The sequence below is a fragment of the Galleria mellonella genome, unplaced genomic scaffold, assembly GCF_026898425.1.
Source record: "Galleria mellonella isolate WM207_F2 unplaced genomic scaffold, CSIRO_AGI_GalMel_v1 utg121, whole genome shotgun sequence".
Lineage (NCBI taxonomy): Eukaryota > Metazoa > Arthropoda > Insecta > Lepidoptera > Pyralidae > Galleria > Galleria mellonella.
The window spans coordinates 2,129,108-2,142,454 of NW_026441983.1; the positions used below are offsets into that span (position 1 = coordinate 2,129,108).

A 13,347-nucleotide genomic window follows, 5' to 3' on the forward strand; every position below is an offset into this window, starting at 1 on the left:
CTTAATTGTGTTAAAAAATTTATAATATATATAATAAAATTAATATATGATCGTCTACGAAGTATAAAATATATAGGTGAGAAATTGTTGATCTGTGCTTGAAAATAAATTAATGGATGAAAAATTTAAAAAAGTCACAGTCTTGACGTCATGCGAATGTCTTGAATGATGAATATTTAGCGAATGTGATTTGGTTAATTTAGTGACTATTTTAGTGGACTCATATTAATGTGTTTAGTGAAATAACAAAAAATGGAGACTGAAAGGATGATAGAAGATACAATACCACCACAGGTACGGATGAAAACATTAAATGGAGCAATCCATAATGTCACGGCTCCTTCCGCCATCTTTGCCTCTCATTGCCTTTTCTTAGTTTTATCAATTTGTTTATTTGACGATGTGTATTTACGAATTCATTCCTATTCATATGAATTTTTATTGGAATAATAATTAATTGCATTTTCATAATAATAAATCAACAAATTGATATAAACCATCGTGATCAGGCAAAGTAAACATATGTACCATATATTCTGCATTGCGGATACTTATTTCTACACACTATTGTTTAAAACTATGTTAAAATTTAAGAATAATCCTTTTAAATACGTGGCTTTATTCTCCTTTTCCCTTTACCGTTTAAAACGGTGTCTATTTAAAAAAAACAGCTGTGATAGCGTCAAATATTTATACGTAAACGTAGAAAAAGAAAAACATAAAAGTAGTCTTTATTTATGTTTTAAAAGTAGATTCTGATAAAGAAATCGTGTATCAATGTTTTAATATTGAAGAGTAATAAATTATTGATGATTTATAGTCGAAAAGACAGTGTGCCACTTTCAAAATATGTTGCAATCGTAGGACTGTTAGCTTTATCTAGGTTACGTGACAAAGATTCAGTTCCAGTCGTTGTAATTTCTATTGTTCAATTGTAGATAATGTCTTTGTAATTATTTACTAAATACATCGTGTTTTCGACTCTGGTAGCCAAAGAAGTCTTCTTGAATTTCTTAAAAAAAATCCATCTATAGAAAACTATATTATCACCAAGTAACATAGGCTACGTATTCCTTTTAGTTAAGGCTGTGTCCCACAAAAAAGAAATATTTCAAATGTGGCAAAACTAATTATCTCGATTTCAAAACTAAAGTACTACCAGTTAGTTAGTCCTACCAGTTAATCCTATTAGTTAGGCCTACCAATCTGTGATCCTGTAATCCTTTAAGATAAATAAAAAGAATTTCCCAAATCTGTTTATAACTAATGGAGTTATCTATACTTATAATAAATCTGTAGAGAGGTCAATTCTGTACATGAAATATATTTCCAAAATAACTATCAGTGGGTGATTAGTGATCGATACTGATGCCAAAAATGCAATCGGTAAAATTTTTGTCTGTCTGTCTGTATGTTTGTTATAGAAACAAAAATTAATCGATGGATGTTAACAAGACTTGGTACAATTATCCTTCATACTCCTGAGCAGGTTATAGTATACTTTTCATCACGCTACGATCAATAGGAGCAGAGCAGTGAAGGAAAATGTTAGGAAAACGGGAGAAGTTACTCAATTTTTAAGCTTTATCGCGTGTGCAGCCTTAATGGCCACTTTTTAAAATGTAAAAATATCCACCTGTGTGAAGCCGGGACGGGCCACTAGTGAGGTAATAAATATAAACATAAAAAACAAATTGATAACATCCTATTTTGAAGTTGGTTGCAAATAAAAATTTACCTTGAAGTATCTTTATTTATAGTTGCTTGTATATGAATGAAAATGTGAATAAATATTTATTTGCAAGAAAAACGGTAAATATATAGGTGTTAAAGTAATAATAAATCCACATATTTCACTCTTTAAACATCACATGAAATCTACTGCATATAAAGTTGGATTGGCTTGTTATATTATCGTAGATAGATTGCCAACAATATATACAATACGCCAATAAATAAGGGTACACAATACCCATTCATCGGGGGGAAAAGGATTGTTAGCAATGGAGTTTGACAGTCCCATTGCTAGTAATATACCTTATTAGGTCGACCTCTACATGGTTCCCCCTGGAAACCATCGTGAACAATTCTTGTTGAATTCGTCATGATGGGCTAACTGACCTACTTCATCCTCACCTATCATCTTTCACTGGTGCCCCGCTGGTGTATACCGATAGCGCGGGTGGGGTTACCATTCCATTATCATCCATTTAAAAAAAAAATACCTATTCATTTTTATAAAAAATAATTCCATGTTATTTTAAAAACAATAGATAGATGCTCTTTGTTGTTTCCTCCAAAAGATTACAATAGTAAATTTATTATAAATATAAATAATTACAAGAAATAATCACAATGTGAAAACAATGGGCAACCTTATCGCTAAGAGCGATCTCTTCCAGCCAACCTTTGGATAGAGAGGAGTAAATATAAACAATTTGGTGAGAGGTATGATGAAAAATTCTGTTCTTAATATGGGAGATGTGATACATATAATAATATAAACAATATTGGGACTTTACGCGTTGAAAATTGCAGGTAAATAGTACCTACATACCTGCTTTTTTTATTTACGACGTTTCGACGTGGATTACACCACGTAGGAGTCACAGGGCTGAAGTGAGTGGCGTCCTCGTCTGACAGCTTGGTGCTTGAAATCCGTGTATGAAATATTTTCCGAAATTTTGTCGCCGTACGAAATACAACTTTGATGTTAAAATTATATAATTCATACTGTATAAAAATATGTAATAAAAATGTTAAAACATCATTCCTTTGAACTATTTTTTTTTATAAGACAGGGGGCAAACTAGCATGCAGATCACCTGGTGGTAAGTGACTACCGCTGCCCATGAGCAGTCTCAACACCAGAGGCGCTGCAGGTGTGCTGCCGACCGACTTTAAAAGGAACTAACGAAATTCCATATGGTTACATACTTTCTTATTATCCTTCGCAGGTGACGTCTCTAACATGCCTGGACAGCGGCGTGCGTCCAGCGCCGAGCAGCGCGGCGTACGCGGCCGAGAGGGACGCCTGTCTCAACTTCTTCTCGCGGTGGAACGAAACAGATCAGGTAATTAGAAACAAAGATACGGTTTCAGTTAGTTCGCTCATCGCCACTAATTTTGTACACTTGCCTCATACCTATCTCTAAGCTTGCCCAGATCTGCGGATAGGTCACTCTTTTGGGAATAATATTATTTTTCGATTTTTAGTAGTCTTTTTTCGACGGTTTATTTAATTTTTCGCTTTTAAGTCCCTTTTCAAAGTCGGTTTAATTTTTTGTTAATTTATTTTTGTGCAAATATTTTGAAGTTTGTTGAGACTTTTTACTTTCTGTTTCCAGGTGGAGTTCGTGGAACAACTACTGGCGCGCATGTGCCACTATCAGCACGGTCACATTAATGCATACCTCAAACCGATGCTGCAGAGGGACTTCATCAGCATGCTGCCCAGTGAGTGATAATTCTGTTTTTTTTTTTACAACACAGGGGGTAAACGAGCACCTCACCTCACCTGCGGCTCACTTGATGGTAAGTGACTACCGCCGCCCATAATCACCCACAACACCAACGGCATTGCAGGTGTGCTGCCGGCCTTTTGAAAAGTATTATGCTCCGTTTCAATTTTGATTTTTTATAAGGTGATAATGGAATGGAAACCCCCATCTACGCTATTGGTACATACTGGCGAAGTACTAGGAAAACATAATAGGTGAGGATGAAAGCAGTTCAGTTGGCACATTAGGGCGAATTCCACAAGGATTAACCATGTCGCTTTCCTGATGACCTAATAGAATATTTCAATTAATGGGGTTGTTAAACCCCATTACTAACAATCAATTTTTTTTTATGGGTGAAAGTGGTATGGTAACCCCGCCTGCGCTAACGGGATACGCTGGCGGAGCACCAGTGAAGGGTGATAGATGAGAATGAAAACAGACCAGTTAGCCTATCATGATGAATTCGTCAGGAATTAAACATGATAGTTTCCAGGGAGAACCGCGCGGAGGTCGACCTGGTTGGGTATATTGCTAGCAATGGGATTCTCAGTCTCCATTACTAACAATCCCTTTCCTCCAATAGTTTTATTTGCCATTTGTCTGTAAAGGTTGATTGCAGGGTACATTATTAACCTAATAGATGCATGCAGAGGGGAAGGAATTGTTAGTAATGTGGACTATTAGTCCCATTGCTGACAGTATACCCTGTCAGATCGACTTCCTCGTACTCCCCCTGGAAACCATAGTGCTGAATTCCAAGTGTATTCATCACGATGGGCTAACTGGCCTGCCTTTTTTTCCCACTTATCTCTCTTATCTTACCTCACTGGTGCCTCTCCAGCGTATACCCTTTGCGCAGACGGGGTTACCAGTGAATTTCCAGGGTACACAGGAATAACACCTTTGCCTTCAGGAATGGCAACGCATAGGGGGTATCATGGGCGAAACAGTATCTAACAGTAGTAACAGAAACAGACTCTGTTATGTCCATAGTACTGCTCATGTCTATAGGCGACGGTTACCACTTACCATCAGGTGGGTCGTCAGTTTGTTTGCCATTCTAAGTTGTATAAGAAATCTATTTTTATCTATTAAAAAAAATGTATACTAAGTCGCAGGTAGCGTAGATAATTAGCGGAAAGATTAAAAATCAAAACAGTGGGGGAAATGGATTGTTAGTAATGGAGGCTGAAAATCCCATTGCTAGCAATATACTCAACCAGGTCGACCTCCTCGCGGTTCCCCCTGGATACTATCATGCTTAATTCCTGATGAATTCATCATGATGAGCTAACTGGCCTGTTTTCATTCTCATCTATCACCCTTCACTGGTGCCCCGCCAGCGTATCCCGTTAGCCCAGGCGGGGTTACCATACAATTTTCACCCATCAAAAAGAAAAATCGAAACAGTGGGCGTCTATTTGCTTCTATTCAATGATTATCATAAATATTTATATTTGAATATAAATACATACATACATACACCATACATTTGCAGTCACATGACGTATTTATATTATAATTTCAAATGGTACTAGGCGCCAAACGAGAAGGTTGTTTTCGTGGATAATATATGTACATTTCATTCGTATTTTGTGGTCCACTGCTGGGCAAAGGCTTCTGTTTCCTATTGTGGAAAGGTATACAAGAGTAACTGGTAACGAGCGGGGTTGATTTCTGGCAACTTCGGCCTGATTTCATCCTTACCTGTCATGCTTTCCTGGTACCCCGACGTTTACCGATTAGTGTAAGGTGGGTTACCATTCCATTTATATCCATAAAAAAAACTGTTTTCACTTAAGGTCACGCGGAGTGGACATTTTTTTTTTACGAATTAAATTTTGAGTAAAATATTTAAAATTTCATGTTACAATGCACACATGATGTGTAAAAACAATGCACATGCAAATGGTTTACGCTGTTGAGGTACCAGGGAGCTATAAAAAGTGAGGAGGTAAAGTTAGCCATCCGATTCGATCCGACCATCCCGATATTTTAGTTACCACTTAGTTAACAACCTCCACCTCCGGGGGAAGGGATGGTTAGTAATGCAGACTGCCAATCTCATTGATATCAATATACCTGTAGTGGTACGCATGCAAGTTGGTTAAACACTAATTTATTCATTGAAAGAATAAATAGAACAAATTATTACCGGCCAGTATTTACAAACTATTAGTGGCCAGTACGTGAACATAATATACTACAATACCTTATCAGGTCGACCTCCACGCGGTTCCCCCTGGAAATCATCGTGATTAATTATTTTTAAATTCGTCACAATAGGCTAACTGTCTTCATCCTCATCTCTCATCCCTCACTGGCGCCAGTGCATACCGATAGCGCAGGCGGGGTACCATTCCATTATCATCCATTAAAAAACTAAAGCTACACGTTCCGCCAACTGTGCCACTAATGCGCGAACTCCCGTAGCCTTCTAAAGTTCTCCGCACAGGATATCAAGTCCTGATTGTACAATGTAGACGTGATCCTCTTCATCTCCACAACTCATTCTGTCTAACCTATGTTATTCTTTCAACAGAGAAAGGCCTGGACCACGTGGCCGAGAACATCCTGTCGTACCTGGACGCGAGCTCGCTGTGCGCCGCCGAGCTGGTGTGCCGCGAGTGGCAGCGGGTCATATCCGAGGGTATGCTCTGGAAGAAGCTGGTCGAGAGGAAAGTGCGGACGGACTCGTTGTGGCGGGGCCTCGCCGAGCGGAGGGGCTGGTGAGTTATACTTGCGACTTTAAAAAAAAGGCCTGTTTTTTTTTAAGCAACTTAGATTGGCTGACCCATCTGATGGAAAGTGGTAACCGTCGCCTATAGACATGAGCAGTACCATGGATATAGCAGAGTATACTGTTTTGCTCATGATACCACCTATGCATTGCCTTTCCTGAGGACTCGGGTGTTATTCCTCTGTACCCTGTAAATTCACTGCCATATCCCACCCCTTAATCTGAAACACAGCCATGCAAACATAATTGCTTTGACATACCCAAGTAAACGACTTTTGTACAAAGTCTTCCTCCGGTAAATGTCCAGCAATAGATAGATGTAGGCTGAATTGGTGATGATAAATTGAAAAGTGTGTATGTTCCATAAAGAGATTTGTTGTGCAACTTAAATAAACAAAGAAGGTGATGGCTGCGCTTCTGGGCGGAGCTAGGTTGGCTGTACTAGCCACGACTCATACGCACAACGGCCCAAATGAGAGGCTAAGCGCGGAAAATAGAGTCTTTTTCACATTCACATTCAGGTGATGGCTTCGACAAAAAGTGGTAACTGTCCCCTATAGACATGAACAGCACCATTAAAATAGATATGTAATTTATTTACATCACTTACAGCACTCAAGTAACGTTAGATATTTGTACATAATAAAAAAAAAGAAATGAAAGAATATATATACAAAAAAAAATTGTGAATGTGAATGTGAAAAGGACTCCATTTTCCGCGCTTAGCCTCTCACTTGGGCCATTGTGCGTATGAGTCGTGGCTAGTGCAGCCAACCTAGCTCCGTCCAGAAGCGCAGAAGCTTCCTGGGTTCTTCACAGGCCTCACGGAGCGACCTCAACCAGCAACCTCAAAAAAAATATTACAGTATGCACTGTGTCACACATGAAACCCTTCATGTGTTGCCATTCCTGAGGTTTACGGTGAGGCCTTCATACCTAAGAGCGAGGGGTTGGCACCAGTGCCCCTGTTAAAACATCTCTAAAGCCAAACTGCGGTTGCCAATCCGCCTGTCAAGCGTGGAACTGCTGGCAAAACCACCCTAGAGGGTAGGCTTATGTCCAGCAGTGGACAGTTAAAATTTGATATGATGACGTGATCACCTTAATTTGAGGAGTAGGCGACTGGTATTATTGTCTGGTATTTACTTAACCTATTTTTTTTTCCACAGGATACAGTACTTGTTCAAGCCAAAACCGGGATGCCAGCACCCGTCGCATTCTTTCTATAGACAACTGTACCCCAAGATAATCCAGGACATAAGATCGATCGAGGACAATTGGAGAATGGGCAGGCACAACCTGCAGGTGAGAACAACGCACTTGTTAATTAGGCTTATAATAGTCCATTATAATTATGCTATATCTTTGACATAATGCTCTCGTCACAACCGCTCAAGACTAAGGGTCTCGAATGGTCTCGAAAGTAGTTGAGATTTCTTGACCAAATTATATGTGAGTTAAGATATAGTATTACATTAAAAACTTATAATAACGTATTTAAAAAAATTTACTGTCCGACTCGACCTACTCAAACTGCATAGAGATGTTGCATCTCTGTGCATCTTCTACCGAATTTATCATGGGGAGTGCTCTGAGGAATTGTTCGGATTGATACCTGCTGCTGATTTTCACCACCTTACAACCCGCCATAAACTAAAGTTCCATCGCAACCATTTGGACGAGTGGCGGTCCTCCACCGTGCGTTTGTCAAGGCACTTTCTCCCACGCACAACCACTCTTTGAAATCAACTTCCAGCAACAGTATTTCCGAACCGATACGACAACATAACCTTCAAGAAAAGAGCATATTCCTTTTTAAAAGGCCGGCAGCACACCTGCAATGCCGTTGGTGTTGTGGGTGACCATGGGCGGCGGTAGTCACTTACCATCAGGTGAGCCGCATGCTCGTTTGCCCCCTGTGTTGTAAAAAAAACATATTTACCCAGTCGGGGAGGGGGAGGGGGGTTGTTACGGACTACAATTTCTCTGGTAACAGAGCCAAGATATATACTGAGGTGGCAAACAAGTATGCAGTATGTCCACATGGTAAACTGTTACCGTAGCCTGCAGTACCAGGGTATTATGACTCTGAAGGAACCTGTTTATTATATTTAAATACTATTTGTTTCAGAGGATAAACTGCAGATCAGAGAACTCGAAAGGTGTTTACTGTCTCCAGTACGACGACAACAAGATCGTGTCCGGTCTCAGAGATAACACCATCAAGATATGGGATAGGAAGACGTTGCAGTGTGTTAAGGTTTTGTACAAATTGAAATATTTATTACTAGCGGCCCGTCCCGGCGTCGCACGGCATTTTTACATTTTAAAAAAGTGGCCATTAAGGCTGCACACGTGACGGAAGCTTAAAAATGGAGTAACTTCTCCCGTTTTCCCAACATTTCCCTTCACTGCTTTCCTCATATTGCTCGTAGCGTGAGGAAAATTATACTATAACCCGCCCAGGAGTATGAAGAATAATTGTACCAAGTTTCGTTAAAATCCGTCGAGTAGTTTTTGTTTCTATAACGAACATACATACAGACAGACAAAAATTTTACTGATTGCATTTTTGGCATCAGTATCGATCACTAATCACCCGCTGATAGTTATTTTGGAAATATATTTCATGTACAGAATTGACCTCTCTACAGATTTATTATAAGTATAGATAAATAAGAAGTATAGACACTTTATGACACTCTGGTGATTTGGTAGAAAGTAGTAGAAAATTTACGACTACGTTCTCAAAGAGAGATCTATATTTTTATCACTAATCACCAGTTATTACTATAAATGTTCATCATCTTTCTGCCTTTGTCGTGTATTTATCACTATTTTTTTATACCACGCCATGACCTCTGCTTGATCACAAGGATAACATGGTCCTTGAATTCGACCAAACGAAAGAAAGAATGTTCAACACTCAACGTTGGTAACATTAAGTTGGCTTACTGGTTTTTATAGCTTACAAATTTATGTAAAACTACTGGTCGCCCAGTGGTCGAAATTCGACCAGAACATATTATATTGTAGTAAATGAATTTATTATGGTTACGTTTCAACATTCAGTAAGACTATACACAAATAATATTAAAGGCAAACAGTATTAATCTATTCTCAATTCGACCACATATCGCATTATCGCTAAGAGCGATCTCCTCCACGCAACCTTTGGATGGTAAGGAGTAATTATAAACAGTTTGATCGAAGGCACGCGCTTAGTGGTAGATTTATATGCTACGTTTTCTATGAATACTTTTTAGTTCGTAGACAGGGCACTTTTTAAATAACTAATCTGATTTATCGAATTTTTTCAATTGTTTTTGTAAATTGACAGATAATAGCGACGTTGCCACACTTAGTTATGGACGCTCTAGACTCTAAGAACAAGGAATTACATAGAAGGAATGATAAAATAAAAACTGTAAATCATATGGTTGCCTCCTCTCTTCTTATGCGGATATAATTAGTAAAAAGAGGACGAAAGATACACCATCAGTTGCTATTTTTACTCAATTCATAGCAGGCTAGTGTATGGAAAATGTTCGATATGTCAATTATTTGTCAATGACAAATTTTACATTATTAGATTATATATTCGACATAGTTTACGTAGAAAGTATGCAAGCAGGTTGTTACTAAATTTGGTAGGGTTATACGCCCAATAAAACCAAGTAATATTTGATAAATACGACTTCTACAGACTAGTCGAAAGGCAGATGCGCTTTTATATATCTATCCCTATCTAACACATTGGCAATATCATAAATACAACGAGCAACACACTATGTGAATTATACACTCCATCTATTATTCTATTCTGAAATTTTTGTCTTAACCACACTTGGCTATCAAAAATTAAAACTAAACCTTATTATGCACTTGAATTACAGGAATTGCAAGGTCACACAGGATCAGTACTATGTCTCCAGTATGACGAGAGAGCCATTATATCAGGCTCTTCAGACAGCACGGTGCGTGTGTGGGACGTGAATACTGGCGAGATGCTCAACACGCTGATACATCATTGTGAAGCTGTACTGCATCTCAGGTTCTGCAACGGCATGATGGTCACATGCAGTAAGGTAAGTGACGTCATATATGTAACTTTTTTAAAGGTGAAAATAACATGGTAACCCCGCCTGCGCTATCGGTATACACTGGCGGGGTACCAATGAGAGGCGAGAGGTGAGGATGAAAAGGCAGGTCAGTTAGCCCATCGTGACTAATTAAACAATAAATTAGTCACAATAGTTTCCAGGGGGAATCGTGTGGAGGTCGACCTGATAGGATATATTGATAGCAATGGGGACTAACCTCCCCATTAGGGGGAAAAGGGATTGTTAGCAATGGAGTTTGACAGCCCCATTGCTAGCAATATGCCTTATTAGGTCTACCTCCACGTGGTTCCCTCTGGAAACCATCGTGAACAATTCTTATTGAATTCGTCACGATGGGCTAACTGACCTGCTTCATACTCACCTATTATCATTCACTGGTGCCCCGCCGGTGTATACCGATAGCGCGGGTGGGGTTACCATTCCATTATCATCCATTAAAAAAAAATCTCCCCATTACTAACAATCCCTTCCCCCTCATAATAGGAGTCAATTGACACATGAAAAGTACTAGGATCGCATGAGGTTGATGAAGCTTATTATCAACTGCTTTATATATTTGTATGTGAAAATTAAAATTTTTGTAATGCACATTTTGATGTGGAAGGTCGTGTAACATAATATGTATGTACTAGGATCTCATAAATCTGTGGAAGTTATTTAAGAAGGTGAATCGTTGTTACATTTTGACCATGTTGACAGTTGGGCTCATGTGACATGATTTGTACTAGGATCACATAAATTTGAGGATGTACCTTAGATATTAATATGCTGCGGATGACAGCTTTCCTAAATGAAAATAGTAAGGGAATCAAAGAACCGACAACCGATGGGGAAAAAAGGTTCTTGAGGTATGATCTCGTAATAAAAGATAGTAGTAAATAGATAGATAGATACATTTTTCTATGCAACTTAGAATGGCAAACAAGCTGACGATCCACCTGATTGAAAATGGTAACCGTCGCCTATAGATATGAGCAGTACCATGGACGTAACAGAGTATACTGTTTCGCCCATGATACCCCCCATGCGTTGTTATTCCTGAGGACTTAGCTGTTATTCCTCTGTACCCTGTAAATTCACTGTCATATCCCATCTTTCAAACTGAAACAGCCATGTAAACTACTGCTCTACAGTAGAAACACGAATGGGACAGAGGTGCCCAAGCAAACGACTTTTGTACAAAGTCAATTGCTTGGACACCTCGAAATTCAAACAATCGAATGAAACTAAATGTGAACGGGCTGCGTTTACAGGACCGGTCGATAGCCGTGTGGGACATGACGTCCACCACGGAGATCCTGCTGCGGCGGGTACTGGTGGGACACCGCGCGGCTGTCAACGTGGTCGACTTCGACGAGAAGTACATCGTGAGCGCGAGCGGGGACCGCACCATAAAGGTAATAGTAGTTTTCATGGGCTTTTTTTAATGGACGATAATGGAATAGGTATCCTGTCTCCGCTAACGGTATATGCTGGTGGGGCACCAGGGAGGAATGATAGGTGAGGATAAAGCAGGTCAGTTGGCACATAATGATGAATTCAACGAGGAGGTCGACCTAATAGAGTATATTGCTGGTAATGATGCAATTAGACCTCATTGCTAACAATCCCTTTCTGTGCCGTGTGGTCCAGACATAGAATGGGCCACCGCTTTCTTTCCCGTGGGTGTCATAAGAGGCGACTAAGGGAAGGCGAGAGATGAGCGGCAGTGTCCCTCTTAAAACATATCTCAAAGCTTAATTGCGGTTGCCAATCTGTCTGCCACGCGTGGCGACTATTGACAAACCTCTTCTTATGGAGAAGGCTTACGTCCAGCAGTGGACAGTTAACGCTCGAAATAATATATAATATTGTCGTGTGGTCCAGGCGTAGAATGGGCCATCCCTTCCTTTCCCGTGGGTGTCGTAAGAGGCGACTAAGGGAACTTAATACCCGAAGGATGGGCAGCAGTGTTCCTTTTAAAACATCACCAAAACCTAATTGCGGTCGTCAACCCGCCTGCCAAGCTTGACGACTACTGGTAAAACTCTCCAATATAATGAGGCCTATGTTCAACCAGTATATAGTTGTGATAGGCTGATATGCTAATCCCCCCGCCCCCCAGGTGTGGAACACGTCGTCGTGCGAGTTCGTGCGCACGCTGAACGGGCACAAGCGCGGCATCGCGTGTCTGCAGTACCGCGACCGGCTCGTCGTGTCCGGCTCCTCCGACAACACCATCCGCCTCTGGGACATCGAATGCGGCCAGTGCATCCGCGTGCTGGAGGGGCACGAGGAGCTCGTCAGGTGTATACGGTGAGTCTGCCACGAAGCTTATACTGTATACACACACCATCCAGTCTCAAAAACATCTCAACTCTCTGTCAGCTAATTGTCAAATTGACTGACTTGTTTTTTTTTTATCAGTGTTCTATATTTTTTATCCAACTTAGAATGGCAAACCAGCTGACGGCCCACCTGATGGAAAGTGGTAACCGTCGCCTATAGAAAGGAACAGTGTCTTGTCCTGTGATGCCCATGATATACCTCATACAATATCATTTCTAGGGGGGAAGGAAGGGATTATTAGTGCCCACCTTATGATCATTTTATGCCCTCACTCCAGTTAGCAAACGAAACTGTATAAAATCGTGTTAGCGTGTATTGGCGCCTCTCTAAGGGGCCAAGAAGGGGATAAAGGGATTGTTAGTAATGGATACTGAAAATCCCATTGCTAGCAATATGTCGTATATTAATAGCCATGTCGACCTCCTTGCGGTTCCCCCTGGAAACTATCATAGTTAATTCCTGATGAATTCATCATGATGGGCTAACTGGCCTGTTTTCATTCTCATCTATCACCCTTCATTGGTGCTCCGCCAGCGTATCCCGTTAGCGCAGGCGGGGTTACCATACCATTTTCACCCAACCCTCCCAAAAAAAAATCATTTCTAAGGATTTAAGGGACTATTAATAATAAAAACTAATGCCTGGGGGAAAG

General features: G+C 40.2%; 1 protein-coding gene across 1 annotated transcript in view; it reads left to right on the plus strand.

The window, feature by feature from the left end:
* Positions 1–116: 116 nt before the first annotated feature.
* LOC113510126 (beta-TrCP) overlaps positions 117–13,347 on the plus strand; it is a 28,891-nt gene continuing 15,660 nt past the window's right edge. Inside the window, exons 1-9 of the mRNA XM_052898729.1 lie at positions 117–294; positions 2,958–3,074; positions 3,348–3,456; positions 6,046–6,232; positions 7,413–7,548; positions 8,375–8,503; positions 10,140–10,331; positions 11,621–11,764; positions 12,472–12,662. Of these exons, the coding sequence (XP_052754689.1) occupies positions 253–294; positions 2,958–3,074; positions 3,348–3,456; positions 6,046–6,232; positions 7,413–7,548; positions 8,375–8,503; positions 10,140–10,331; positions 11,621–11,764; positions 12,472–12,662 (1,247 nt within the window). The 5' untranslated portion in view covers positions 117–252. The remainder of the gene's footprint in view (positions 295–2,957; positions 3,075–3,347; positions 3,457–6,045; positions 6,233–7,412; positions 7,549–8,374; positions 8,504–10,139; positions 10,332–11,620; positions 11,765–12,471; positions 12,663–13,347) is intronic.